The 14,813-nt window shown below is 36.5% G+C and overlaps 1 protein-coding gene across 1 annotated transcript in view; it reads right to left on the bottom strand.

Annotated features, from left to right (window-relative positions):
* Nucleotides 1–48: 48 nt before the first annotated feature.
* Nucleotides 49–14,813, bottom strand: part of PIGK (phosphatidylinositol glycan anchor biosynthesis, class K) — a gene marked incomplete at both ends in the record, with an annotated part of 17,172 nt that continues 2,407 nt past the window's right edge. Inside the window, 7 exons of the mRNA XM_010085150.1 lie at nucleotides 49–123; nucleotides 4,640–4,812; nucleotides 7,930–8,040; nucleotides 8,834–8,951; nucleotides 9,295–9,391; nucleotides 9,741–9,852; nucleotides 11,111–11,258. Of these exons, the coding sequence (XP_010083452.1) occupies nucleotides 49–123; nucleotides 4,640–4,812; nucleotides 7,930–8,040; nucleotides 8,834–8,951; nucleotides 9,295–9,391; nucleotides 9,741–9,852; nucleotides 11,111–11,258 (834 nt within the window). The remainder of the gene's footprint in view (nucleotides 124–4,639; nucleotides 4,813–7,929; nucleotides 8,041–8,833; nucleotides 8,952–9,294; nucleotides 9,392–9,740; nucleotides 9,853–11,110; nucleotides 11,259–14,813) is intronic.

Here is a 14,813-nt window from a genome sequence, read left to right as displayed (position 1 = left end):
CTCCGCGGCACCTGCCCCCGTACTGCCTGGGGGACAGCCCAAACTTACTGCTGCAACCCAGAGCCCGTGCCCGTCACCAGAGCAAATCCAGCAACTTTCATCTTTACAAGCCTTCCATAAAGACTGAGTAGAAAACACAAAGTGGAAAAAAAAATTAAAAGCTGACGTAAATATATCCACTGATGTAACATAAAAATTAGGATGCAAATGAGAACTTGGAATTTCTCGGAGAACAAGAGCTTTCAGAATTAGTCCTAAAAATTATTTATAAAACTTAAAAGAATTACACACCTGAGGCATCTGATAAAAAAAATGAATGGTCACCTCAGAACAAAGCCTTTAAGAAAAACCCACTGAGCTGAACAGCATCTACTATTCAAAAAGATTACTTATTGGTTCACAAAGTGGATCCTCAGGGAGTCAGGAACACACAACAGCAGTTGTTAACCACATCAAACTGAAAATAACTGGTGGAAAACAAGAAAGGACGGGAAAGAGAAAAGAGACACTAACAAAAAAAAAAAAAAAAAGACTGAGAGAACATTAGATATTAACATCCTGCAAATGAACCAATTACTCACACTTATTCTCTGTTACACAAGCATCCTTCCTAACACAAGTGGCCAATCTACTTATTTTTAGGAAAACAGTCACTGCCAGTACCACCACAATTCATCTTAACAGAAGTATTAAATACAAAGCCCAATTCTCAAAAGCAATGAAACTAGGATGGTTTTATACGATGCTGTCTTTAATTCACTTCTTACTACCCTCAAGAGAAATATTAATCCCAATTTTTACCAACGCTTTCTGCTGATATGCATCTTTCCTCATGACAGGACCTGAAAAGCAGAAAGTGTTCCAACTGGCTGCAGAGTTACAATTCAAGTTTAAAAGACACACTCCTGATTTATTAGGTGTACTAAACTCTGCAAAGCTCCTTCTCCAAAGATGCAAGATTTCTTCTAGTCCTTAATGTTTACTTTTTATTCTTTCATGGGGATTTACACAAAATACAGTGAGCTGAAGCCCCGGAACCCCTAGACTGTCAGGTTTTCTGCTAAAACTGTCAGCTACAAACCCAGTCAGGACTGCAGCAGCTGCAGAACAAGCCCTTTGAAGCTTAGACTGAAACTGCTATGAAGAAAGGAAACAGCAGAGGATGATTCTTTTTATTTTTTTAAGCTTTTACTCACACATATTCACCTACTACTATGTGGATAGAAAGAAAGCCCCTTCTCTTGGTTCATTAGTAGTTGTTCTTTGTACGAGTCTTAGCCAACGCCAAAGGAAACTTCAAAGGCCTCACTCGTCAAATGTCACAGCTTGTGCTCAACATGAAACTGCCGGTTCGGATCTGGTTGCACAGCTCCAGCTGACGCTGAGCTTGGGAGTGGATCCGTATTACAAAGTCATTGCTAAGCGATTGTGTAAGAAAAGGGCAAAGTCACAGCAGTGGGTTAGATGAAAACTTGAACAGCCTGTCAGCAGTATGATCCCAACACATGTTCATGCCTCACGTGACAGCATCTTCTTTACCCTTCTTTACTTTGTTTGGTTTTTAATACCCTTATCTGCACACATGACACTTGCAACTTAAAAAAAAACCAAAAAACCAAACAGATCAGATCTAACGCAGACTACTTAAGACTGCATCAGAGCTGAGGTCTGTATTTCATTTTCTGGTTATGCTCCATAACACGAATATTCTGTAGTATTCTACTGCCACCAGTGTGTAAAAGGAAAAGAAAAAAGGTAACAAGCTAACATTGACGGTAGAATAAACAGAGGAAATGATTCATAAAGGAATGAAGCCAAGAGACTATATCAAATACTAAACCAATAAAACCTTTGCAAATTATCTTTTAGGAAAAAAAATGTAACTGGAATGCAATACAGAAAAAATAAAAAGGCTTAAGATTCTGCCTAGATTTTGTCAGAATAAAAAAAACTGCACGCTCAGTAACCAACACAATACATCAAAATTTGTATTAGTGGTATATATTTGTGATCTATCAGGTAATTCCTGGTAAATACTTCTTGCAAACTCTTAAGTGGCTCAAGTTCAATCCTACATGACATTTTTTCTCTTCACAAAAGCTTTTAAAGCAATATTAGGCACAAACAAGGTCATTCATGACTGATTCAGAAGGATTAATCATGTTTATAAGCTTGGTTTAGATACCTCCCAACACCAAAAAGAATAAACCAGGCTGTGTTAGTCCCATCTTTCCCTAGCTATTTTACCTAAGAGTGCAATCTGGGGTGTCAACAGCCATCACATTCCCAAAAAGCACAGAATGGATTAACTAACACTGAGCAAGTTAAGAACATGCACTCACATTCTTTCATTCAAGGCTCATTCTTATACTAATTTGGGACAATCTGGGTAGTAACCATTCAAAGATTCCATAATTTGTGAAGTGTTCTTAACAGTGTCAGAAATAGATGTGTGCAATGTTTATAAGATTCTTTAAATAAAATCAGACTTAACTAGTTCTTGCAGCACAGACCCTCCAAAACTGCATTTTTAAAAAGCATTAACATTTTTAATTAATAAATCCACTTCAAGCTGTAATTCTTCAATTTGTTGTAGCAAAAGAGATCTCTATCATACCAAGAAGTACTGACCTCAGAATTTTCTTTAAGGAATTTATTAAGCACTCCACATCGCTATCTATACAGCTATACTACAATTTTCCAGCACTATAAAGTCCATTCTTTCTTCTCCATTACTCTCTATAAACTCTTCCAAAGTGGTAATTAGAAACTGAGAACTGAAGTATTTTTTTGGAAAATTGTATCTGAATACAGTGCAATGAATAACTTAGTTTTACATGAGACCACTTAAAAATGGTCACACATGTTACAGGTGTGGGGCAGTATTCCATAAACTGGTGCTGTGTGCTTCCATTCCCAGGTGAACACATTCTCAAAGACTCTCTCAAGCCAAAGTAGAACTATTCAGCTATTAAACCAGCATGTTCCCATCTCTTCCACTTCACAGATTTAAGTTAACTGGAATTGCCATGATAATGTACTATAGCTTTCATTAAATATCAGTCACAAGGATAACATTCCTCTCTGTGCATGAGCGCCCATTTCCCAACATTGGGTCCATGCGTCCAATTCTGTCATGTGTCAGATACCTAAAAAAGACTTCATATACTGGCACCAAACTAACTCAAAAGCTGAAAATCCCAACCAGTCATCTGCTGTTTCAGAACAGTAAAGTCACCCAGAACCTACTGGTCCTTTTAATTGTCCACAAATTAGAAACCCACATAGGTTAAGTTTTCATCATGGTTTTTCACCAGCAAAATGTCTGCTATTTGCCAAAAGCTTTTTTATTTTTCAGAGAAAAAAACAGATCAAGTGTCTAAACTAAGGAGTCACAAAATTAGCTTAAGATATATATGGTTAGTACTAACTTGCATGATATAGATAAAAATCAAGTATGAAAATAAAACATGAAATACACCAAACTGTGTAGGATATTTTTAACTATGAGGATGAGAGTTACTGGTATCTTTAGAACAGAGTAGACTACTTCAGTTGGAAGGGATCTACAATGATCATCTAGTCCAACTGTGTGACCAGTTCAGGACTGACTAAAAGTTAAAGCACGTTGTTAAGAGCATTTACCAAATGCATCTTAAAACACTGACAGGCTTGAGCCATCAACCACCTCTCTAGGAAGCCTGTTCCAGTGTCTGACCACTCCCCCTCAGTAAAGAAATGCTTCCCCATGTCCAGTCTAGACCTCCCTCAACTACTTTAAAATCAATAAAACTGCTATCCACTACCTTGTCGTTTACTGTTGCTCAAATCAAAGGTGTTGCTCAAATCACACCAAGATAGACAATAATTTACATAAATTTATGGGTGGAAAAATACTTCATCCCTGGTATAGCAGACTATTTAAATCCCTTTTTTTTCCCCCCTCCTAGAGGACAGTCTCATGAAACATAAAAGATGCAACAGAAATGGAAGTACAGTGCTAAATAAACTCTACCGTAGAAGCACATCTTCCTTTACATGTTCCCAATAGGTGGCAACAGAATACCAAAAATATTTTATAATTCTTTCTTCATCCCCAAAGTAATGGAAGTCCAGTTACCACTTCTATCAATGAACTCGCACCAGCAATTGTATTCAAATGAATCAGTGCATCTCACAACAGAAATTCTCGGGACAGTAAACGTCAAAAGCCAGAGAATTCACAGAACAGAAACAAAGCATTTATTAAAAAGCTAGTTGTTATGAAACAACTAACTGATGGCTTATACGCAGAGCTTATCTGAGGGAGTAAACTATTACAAACAGGAATTTACAGTAACAAACCATTTCTGCATGTTAAAGAAAAAATGTTAAGGAAGAAAGAAAATTTTTGACTAATTTTTTTGTTGTTGACATCCACACCTTGGTCTTTAGTAGTATTTATTTACAAGACTGAATAAAGGGGGGAGCATTTTTAAACAAAGTTTTCAGCTGACAAACCCTAACTTTTATCATTAGCAGCAGGTCCACACTACTTCCCTGATTCTCTGTAAGAAATGAGAGGAAATCAGAGCTCTTTCCTTGACAGTTAAACAACTATTTTGTTCCTGTGGCACAGGTCTAAATAAAGACTACTTACTTGCTTTCAAAACCAGCTAAGTCACTGTCCAAAGAAATTGTCTCTGTTGTAATTTCCACCTTTCTCACGCTGCCAAAGAAGTCTGTTATCAGAACATTTTGCGGGTCTCGCTGAAAGAGATCAGTTCGGTGCCCAGGTGTCGAAACACACAAACTTTTTGGACAGACCTGAAACTGGAAACCAAGATGGACAATCATATCCTGTCCCTCATTCATCAATAGTCTCTACATATATCTTCTAAAATCAAATCACTATAAAAAAGAAAGGTAAATGTCACATTTCAGTACAAGCTCCACAGCTGAAAATACAAGCAAAAACATCAAAAGGCATAAACATCTTGATTATGTATTTCAGAAAATCTTTATCCTCACAATTATTCCATTTGAGTTTAGAAATGCTTCTGTGAAAGCCAACCATCAATTATATCTAATTAATTTAATGCACAAATGTATTTCTGAATATAGATGCATCAATGCTGCTATAACCTTCCAAAAAGCACAAGCAGGTATAAATTCTTCATATTTACCAAAAGGAGGCAGGCAAGATTAAGCCTTGATAAGAAGACAATAGTAGAGGCTTCATAAATAAGCAAGAGTTTACATTTTGATTGAAAGGAAAAAAAATCTTATTTTTATTCCTAGTTATGCCACAGTTACACCATTAAGTCTCTCTTCCAAGCTCTCAAGAGAGTGTAAATGTCCCAAAACAACCGCATCAGCACTGAAAGAGGGAAATTGATACTGCACCCAACTATTTCTAACCTGTCCCACAACAATTTACTACCACAAGATGTCGAGATGAATCTTGAACAAAAATGTGCAATGGCACTGAGAAGATTTCAGTATTAAAAATCTACCTATCCAGTATAAGCATGAGAAAAGAAAGACTGTAAAGCAATTACACCACAGCAGAATAACACTAATACTTGAGGTCTTCTGCCAAAATAAGAAAAGGCAAATGCTGGCTAAATTAAACACATTTGTTCATATAACAGTTTTTCCAAATTTTTTAAAATAAGATACTATTCAAATAAAGCTAAACAATTCCCCAAAATGGGAACTTTGTTATATTGGCTTTTCTTAACAACATTTTTGGCTATTTTATGACAAATGATATCTAATTTAGAAATTTATTTGAATCTTATTTTAAAAGTTCATTTGTGTGACATTTCAATTTAGTCTTTACTTTTTTGGAATTGTGATCAAACCAAATGTCAGTCATTTGCAGATTTATGCTATCCCTTAGCAACACAGATGGAGCAGGTGGGGAGTAGGTGGAGTGGATTATGAAAAAAGATGTCTCATTCTTTGCATTTCCAAATCTTAGGTGGATGTGAAGAGAAGCTGTTTCAAGAGTGGCTGCAGAAAAGTAAAGAGGTGATGGGATAGAAGCAGTGTAACAAATACACAGTACTTCTAAAAGAGCAGACATTTGACATATCAGAAGATCAAACAACTAAACATTAGCTAATAAATTTAAAGCTAATTAATGAGCCACTTAATACATTATCCTGAATTTGGAAAGCATTAATTTTTTATAAAATCAGACTTGAACAAGCAGCAGGTCTTTGTTCTCAAACCAACACAACACTAACAGTGCATTCCAGCGCCAAAGTATCCCCTGTAACTGCTGGCAAATAAATGGGCTTATACCCTTACCACAGACTAACCATATGTCATTTTGGAACTCTTAGATGAAGGCCTGAAAAGCACCAACTCAAAACCAGGAGGTCACGTTTGCTGAAATACGTTCATATTATGACTCACTACATGATCACCATAAATCATTGCATATATCCATTCTCTTCCCTTCCCAGAGCAACAAGAAGCAGATCGATGTATGATAAGATGACTTACACGATATAAGGAATTTACCAGTATGGGATAACTTCCCATGGCTCTTCCCGAATATTGGGCATACAAGCAAGAACAAAAACGCAAGGGAGAATGTTTAGGTATCTTCTCTGATGAGCTCAAAAGATAAACTACTTGGCCAGCTAACAAGTCTTCCATGCTTTTCACAACAACGGGATTAATATCTATCTGGCTAGACCAGTTACATAAATTCCCAGGTGGTGTCTTAGACAGTAGAAATCAGTGTTAATTTCTTATTACTTTTTTTTTAACATTATTTAATTTTCTGGTTTACAGAAAAGGGTTCTAAAGTGCTGTTGGAATGAACTGGCGAGAAAAAGATACTTAATCAATAAAGAACGTGCATGTTCTTCTTTAACTTGCAGATTTATTTTAAAGTTTCCTGTATCCCATGATCGGAAAGTATTAAATTACAGGACAGAATTCACTCCCATGGTAGTAAAAGAATTTTGAATCTTAGTCACTGAATCAATTCTGCATCAACATAAAATCTGTCAAGTGTGGGCTGTTTAGAGTGAATTCTACTACACATCTAGCAGCCAGGCTTACACCATCCTCTGTAGACAGAGGGTAGCATAAAACTTGAGCAGCTGCTCTTTCACAGAAATGAATCGAAGACAATGTGTTCTGTAAGTGGAGGCTCTTAGATCACAAACACAGAACGTCAGGATTTACAGCTACAAGGCACTAAAGCATAATGTATTACTACATTGAAACAAGTATTGGAACAGGTATACAGGGTTAATAAATAAAATATGGTTACTTTTTATGTCATCTCACCAGTGTATACATGTAACTGTTATAGAGGCACTGTCATAAGTTATGTGGTTGAGGATTTTTTCCCTCCTGCCTCATACCTGAAAGCTACAATTAATATTTACCCAAGATATAATTAACTCCAAACACTGATGGATTTGGACATAGCTTGCTCTGGAATCTAAGCAGATATATAGAGAAATTAGTCTCTGCAGGCATTTGTGAGTGCACAGTTAGAATTTTAACTGTTTAGTCACCTTTGCAAAACAATATCAATAGCTACCTTTCCACATCTGCAAAAGTGTCTGCTATCCATTAAGCTGATTTTAGAAGCTTTCTACTCTCATTTTTCACATGCAGATACTTCATTCTATTGAAATAAATAATTAATACTTTATTCATTTTTCAATTAATTAAAAAAATAATCTGGATAAATTTTGTTAATTTTTTTCTGTAGCCAGCAAAACCACTTTCACACTGAGGACAATCCTTAAGTGTTACACATTTAACAATGGCAAAAAGACCCTCCCCACCAAAGCTGCTTCCTAGAGAAACAGTAGGAGAACAAAAAGCATTTGGAGAACACTACGGACAAAATAAATCTGTTTTGAAACTGTTAAATTCATTAGCATGTTCACAAATGTTGAGCATTCTACTTACTAGGTCATTCATATTTGTCTGACTGGCTGGATGAATTTCTTCCAAGAACTCTAGCACGTAAAATGTGTATCTGTCCATAAGATGAACACCAATCCCAAGATCAGGCTGATGCTTAAAAACAACACACAGCAGTTATTGGGCATTTGCAGGAGAGAACTCGGTATTTAGGAGAGGGAACAGAACGTAACAGCATGTTAGAAAAGATAAGCATAATTTTTTTTTGTTCTTAGGCAAATTAAGCGATTAGCTATGAAGAAACATTGTTGACAAGCTGAAGAATACAGTTTATCTTCATTTTTCTACACTATATCCTGGTAATCTCCATGTTTGCCAGAAAGCAGGGAACCCCTTCTTTTTAATGGTCCAGTACAGATCTGGGGGTTGCCCCAAGCTTCTTAGGACTTGGAAAATAGGGCTGGGAGAGACAGCCTATCTTACAGCACTGTGTGGGTTTCAAGTAATCCTGACTTGCTAGTTTTGGTCTGGCTTGGATGTTTCTCCTATCACTCCTCCTGTAATTCAGCTGGGATATAATTACAGCAGGTGGAAAGTAGTGGGTATTTTTATATATATATATATATCTCAAATGTATGAAGTCCTAGATTGAATATTCCCCACACATATATCTCAGTAGTCTTTCCACAAAATCTCTTCCTATCCTAGGCAATGCATAAATGGGCTAGCGAGCACAGAAATCCATCGTTAACCTGGCTCTTTGGGACAGGACACAAAAAAAACAAGCAGGAAAAGTACATTTACAAGTTTTGTCAAAGCCACACTTTGCAATTAAAACCTTACATACTCAGCAATTAGAAGGGAAATTTTTAGTTAAAAGTCAATAGGAGCTGTGCTTTTAACTCAGGCATTCTGAAAACTGTCTTCAGGATCACAAAAATCTACTTACTGATAAAGAATCTTCTCCAACTTGGCTGCTAGCCAAGGCCATTATATTAGGAGAATAAAATCGTTCATACATGGATGCTCCTTGACAAGTATCAATAATAAACAACAATTCATTGTACCTGAAAGAAATAAAACAGCCTCCTTACTCCTCTCTTTAAATTGAAACAACATATACATACTTTGCTTTTTAGTTATCAGGACAGCTGCTAGGAACTGCAGGGACAGAAGAGTTCACACATTGATTATAAGATGCCAGTGTAGACAAAGCAACACCTCTGAGCAGCTGTAACTTCAGGAAGATGAAAACAAAAATTAAAACTCTTCTTTCTGAATGCAAACTTCAATGAAATTTCATGAACAACAGATAATACCACCACTGAAGGTAAGCAAGGCCTACTGGCAAGACTTCAAGCATGTTCGTGAAATACAGTATTTAACCTCTAATTAATGCTTTTTTCTTACCTTCTTTTCTGCCACATTTGTTCAAAGGCATCAGCAAGTTCTACATTTGTGATTTCTTCAGAATCCTGAAATTTCAGGAAACCATTTCCACCATGGCCTGACAGAAAAATCAGAAGTTAGGCAAGTATGTAGGTAAAGTTTCAGCCTAGTTGACCATTTTTCTAAAAAAAGGCAAACACAATTCTCTTTCTCCAGACTCCAGCAAAAGAAAATATTAGTATAGTAAGAACAGTACATATACATCATTTAAACTGGAAACTATACTTGCTAAGTACTGCCTTACAGGTATTTTCTTTATCAGTATAACATGCTAAAAAAAGAAAAGAAAAATTCTTTTGTTGATCCTTTTGTTTGTGTGGACTCCTTATGGGATTCCATACTGTCAAATGGGCCCATCCAACTGAAAAACAATCATCAATAAAATGTATACAGAAACCTGTCGTTACCTGTCATATATATTAGAATATTGCTTCTGTCATCAGAAAGAAGACGTTTAGATCTTGGTGTGCTTGGTGGGATTCTTCCTGTTAATACACGCAAAAAATTTTCAACAGTAACCTATGAACAGAAGCACAAAGTAATTTTGTAAAGAGAAAAATACTGATTACCAACTCTAGGCTGGGTTACATAAATTAAATAACAGAACACCAAAATATGCAGTGTACCTAACCAGATGTGACATTGCATGGTATCAACTGCATGAGCAGACATTTTCTGTTTAAGGTTTTACTGCAGGTTCACAGTCCTATTGTACCTTTTACTTTAGCTCACTAACACCAGCCTGTTGCTTTATTATATCCAATAAGTCTACTATCATTATAATTTCTAAATACACTTTAATTGATCTGAAAACCTGTCAGCATGTAGCTTTATTCTGCCAAAGCTGCTCATGTATTCACAAAATGTTCCAACATCAGAGTGTGTTACCATGGAAAAATAAAAGTTTAAATTCCCTCTGCAACTCAGGAAAGGAAAAACAAGATCAATTTTGGTTACAATAAGTCCTTGAGTGATCAGGTAAGACCCATCTGGATGGCAATTGTAAAACATCCTATAAAACACCACTTCCCCTTCATGCAGATATACACAGCTCAAACACTAGCAAGAAATCCATACTCAGGAAAAAAAACATGATAGAAAGAGCATATCTCTATTTTAGTGTTGTGTCTTCACTTTTTTATACAAAGCTTCAGAGAAATAAAACATCCACTATACACCTCAATATGGTCCTATAAACCTTTAGTAACGATAACATAGCACTATTAAAGCATGCAACTCATCCAATTTAAGATCAACTGTCTGTTTGAAGGAATATTATATAAAAATGAAAAGGTAACAATGTAGATTTCTACATAGTAATTACACTAGATTATGTCTTTTGTTTTATTTTGATAAAAGCATATGCTTAAGATTAGAAATGTAAGTAGGTATCCCTAATAAACATTTAGCTTGCATGCCAGAAGTTTCACAGTGGTGGCAAGCATTTGCAAGATGAGACACTGACTACCCATTTCCAAAGAAGAGGAAGTTCAGTAATATTTGTGTATTCCTAACACATACAAGGAGTTACAGTGGAGTTTCCATTATTTAAAATAGCCAATACACAAAATGTTTCCAATATAATAAATTTAAAATACAAAACAGAGCATCAAAGGGGAGAGGGGTGTATGTTTTAAAACTATCCGTTCATAACAAAAGCCCAGACCAAAACCAGTAGTGTGAATAGTAAGACTTCCTCAGGCTTCACAGATGATGTATAAACCTTTAAACCAATGCTAAAAACAAAGAACCAATGATTTAATTAAAGTGCAGTCACCTCATAGCTTCTGTAATCCACTTCCACATCATCTCCATAGACATTTAGCTCCATGTTTTTATGGCTAAACACAGTAGCTGGTTTGGGATTTCTGGGATTGCATGCCATATCATCTGCTAGCATCAGGACAATGTGACTATGGAAAATAAAGACAAAAACATTTCAGCACTTCTACTTTCACATAACAGTCAAACAAATCACAACAACACTGTCCCGTGATTACAACAATAGCTCATAACATTAAGAAGATTCCTGGAACTGTAAATGAAACTTTTCTTAGTTATACCCTATTATGTACATCCTCACTATTATGAAGACAGCAGACATGGAAATGCAGCTAGCCGTTATTTATCTAGAGGATGAAATTAGGCCAAAGATGAGCACAAGAGTAGTTGACATCAGCAACTTTGTGATACAGACTTGCCAGGGCTCAGGCTGGTAGAACTCTTTATAAAAAAGCTGGAGATTTTTACAGGGTGGTAAATCATTTCATGCAGCTCCACGGAAGAAATCCCAGCCTGTTTGCACCCTCTCAGACAGATCAATTTAAAAAATTATGACAATTTTTAATTAAATTTGAGGCACTCCTGAATATTTCTCAAATCATTTTACTACATCTGATACACTACTGTATGATTATCTGTGTTAATGGAATTTTCCTGCAGAATACAAGTGGGCTGACACCAGATATTTTGTCTGCATTTCATAGTACCAAGAAAAAGAAAACCAGCACATTATAAAGCTGTTCCAAATTACATGCAGCCAAAAATCTGTATTTCACCTGGCAGGGTCAGGTTTGGGTCAAAGTATGAAATAACAAGTAGTCAGTGGAGACTGTTAGCAGTAGGATGAACATGCCAGAGATATCTGGAACAAGGTGAAGTCAGTCCTCTCCTTGGATCATCCTGTCTTGGATATAGTTTCTCCTGGACTATGATCTGTGTTCTCCCACACAATGCTTACAAAAGGAAAGCTCTGTGTCCTGCAAAGAATGCTGCTAATTCAGACTCTCAGACACACCGTTATAAATTAAACTGTGTCCTGCAATTTAAACACCATTCCTGTGCTTATCATTGATCACCTGTATGTCTGCGTGAGCACTTTAAAAGGTAAAGGTATTCTTTATTAAGTACTAATACACACCACACTGCACAAAAAGGAAAAAAGAGAGAGAGAGAAAAATGCTGTCCAAAATAACATAAGCATACATCGTCAAAAATAATCAAAGTAAATTATTTCAATGGGAAAAAGATGCTGGCATAAATATGAAGCTGCAATGACAGAAGCCAGAGGAGGACAACTACAGAGGAGAAATAAAGATATTTTTTTTCTCCACACATGCACAGCAGTATAAAACTACTTTTATAGAAGAGCATCATTAAAAGATAATTAGTTGGAAGAAAGTGTTGAATAGATGCCTTGCAGATTTACTGAGTCAGCTAGGTGTACAACCATTTCTTGTATTACACTCAGAAGAGAGTATTCCAGACTAAGTCATCACTAGGGCTACAGTTTCACACGATATTTTTGCTACCAATGTGTCTATTAAAAATAAAAAAAATTAATAATCACACATCCCTCAGTAAAAGGTTCTGCACTGCAGCACTACAGACAGGTGAGCACAAACGCGCAAAGTTTGTGTACTGTAAAAGGTATGAAATATCCCACAGTTAAACAGAACCGTTGTGTACAAGTGGTTCATACAAGCAACAAAACAATCTGGGTGTTAACTTGCAGCTTAACTGTTAAACCAAAATAATCTGATCATATATTATATTAATGTTATTTTCATGAGGTAAAACTTATACTGCATAACGACTCCAGGAATCAAAAAGAATTTCTGGATTCATTTCTGGCTTTATTTCAGCAAATCTTTTTGTTTATGAATTGGAGCCTTGTGCCCACACGTCAGCAAACCAGAGCAACTTCCAGTTATAAAACCACAAACCATTTTCCTAATGAGTTCTGTTGTTGGATGACAAACCTACTTAAACCACCAAACTGACGCAGTTCCATTCAAAATGAGGCTATGGGCAAACTTGTCCAAAAAAACCCCAACCACAAGAATCATGATGTTTCTTTTAAGATGTGACTTTGGGGAGGTTTTTTGTCTTTTCAATACTTCGAACAAAGTTTTGAAGTGTGTCTAAGGGAGAAATCCACTCAAATCCACGTAAAAATTGCTGCAAATGGGGAAAAAAAATAGTCTCTCTCTCTCTCTCGCTAGATCTTCTCCAATGTCTTATTCTTGACCTTTGCCTAAAGCACTGCTGGCTTGAGATTAATTTCCAGATCCTTGGGTATGGATAAGAAACTGAGCAGGCTACTGAACAACAGAAAACTCCAGCCATCCTGTAGTTTTTGCAGTATTTCTAAACTGCCACCTATTTTGACCTTAGTGGTGAAGATGGATGGATGCAGAGAAGATTGAAGTTCTCAGGTAAGGGTAGAACTAGTGAAAAAATTTCTAAAGAAGTGCCTAGGGCATCTATGCTTCAAAGACTATACAGAATAGAAGATACATGTTTCTGAATGAGACGTGGAAAAAATGCCGTATCTCTGTGGCTTTCAGGCCATGGTGCTTAGGCAGTACATTCTCTTGGATTTATAGCCCCCCCACACTTCCAAAAATTGGGTTTTAACATCCCGTCTTTCAAAAAAACTTGAGAAGTCACTCTCTTCTTTTTAAAAACAAAGACAGGAAACCAGATGCTACTGCCACCGCATTCACGGCTGAGGGGAAGCTAAGTGGGGATGCCACATACTACGCTTTTGGACTTGGACAAAAAAATCCACACCAATTTAAACCAGCAGAATACGCATTTTGCAATGATGGTGTGGGCCAAACCCCTCCAGGCAGACATGCTGGAGAAACTACCAGTCCTCTAAACTAACAATAAAAACCAGGACCACCAGGATAGGAGCCCCTGGATACACATAGCCTCTTATTCAAAGGATGTTGGTGCCTAAAATTCACTTCCACCGTTCTGGTACAAGCAAATTACATGCCAAAACAGCTGGATAGAACTGTGCTAATACCCCCAGAACTTTCAGTAGGTACACAACTAAAAGACACTTCAGAACAGTTTGTTCACCTTCCTAATCCTGTTGCCAAAGAAGGGATACTATTTTAACCATTGTGCTATTTCTAGAGAGGGTCAGTTTGATGGACAAAACTTCTGGTTTCTCCAAAAATATAATGCAAAACGGATTTTTCAAGGCTACTTTCAATATGAAGCAGCAGTTTTGTTCAGGCCCCTTAGAGACTCTCAGTGTAGATGCAGATGGGGAAGTCGTACATTTTAGTACACTTAGGGTTTTGCTAACATCTCCACACTGAAAGGAAATTGAAGAACAGCAAAAGCCGTATCTCAGAGTACTACTGTCATTGCTGAATGCATTTATCAATTTCCACATTATGCCTTCACCAATTTACTAAGTGGTACATTTTAGTGCCCAGTGCCTCATGTTTTAATCTAATTAGCCCATTACAACTGGAAGTTTTATTAGGTAACTTGTTGCTTTTCTGTTTGAACTATATTGATGCACTTTTCAATACGCTGATGTGACCATATCCTTCATTTTTACTTTTATGCAGTTAAACAGGGATGAGAAATATATTCTTATTCTGCTTCAGACAGCAAGACAATTTTAACAGCACATTTACAAGGAATTGTATTCACCAAGACGCCCTCACCTATCA

This window comes from Pterocles gutturalis, unplaced genomic scaffold, assembly GCF_000699245.1.
Source record: "Pterocles gutturalis isolate BGI_N339 unplaced genomic scaffold, ASM69924v1 scaffold37305, whole genome shotgun sequence".
Classification (NCBI taxonomy): domain Eukaryota; kingdom Metazoa; phylum Chordata; class Aves; order Pterocliformes; family Pteroclidae; genus Pterocles; species Pterocles gutturalis.
Note: the sequence above shows the minus strand (reverse complement) of the source record. Positions and strands in the feature narration are given on the sequence as shown.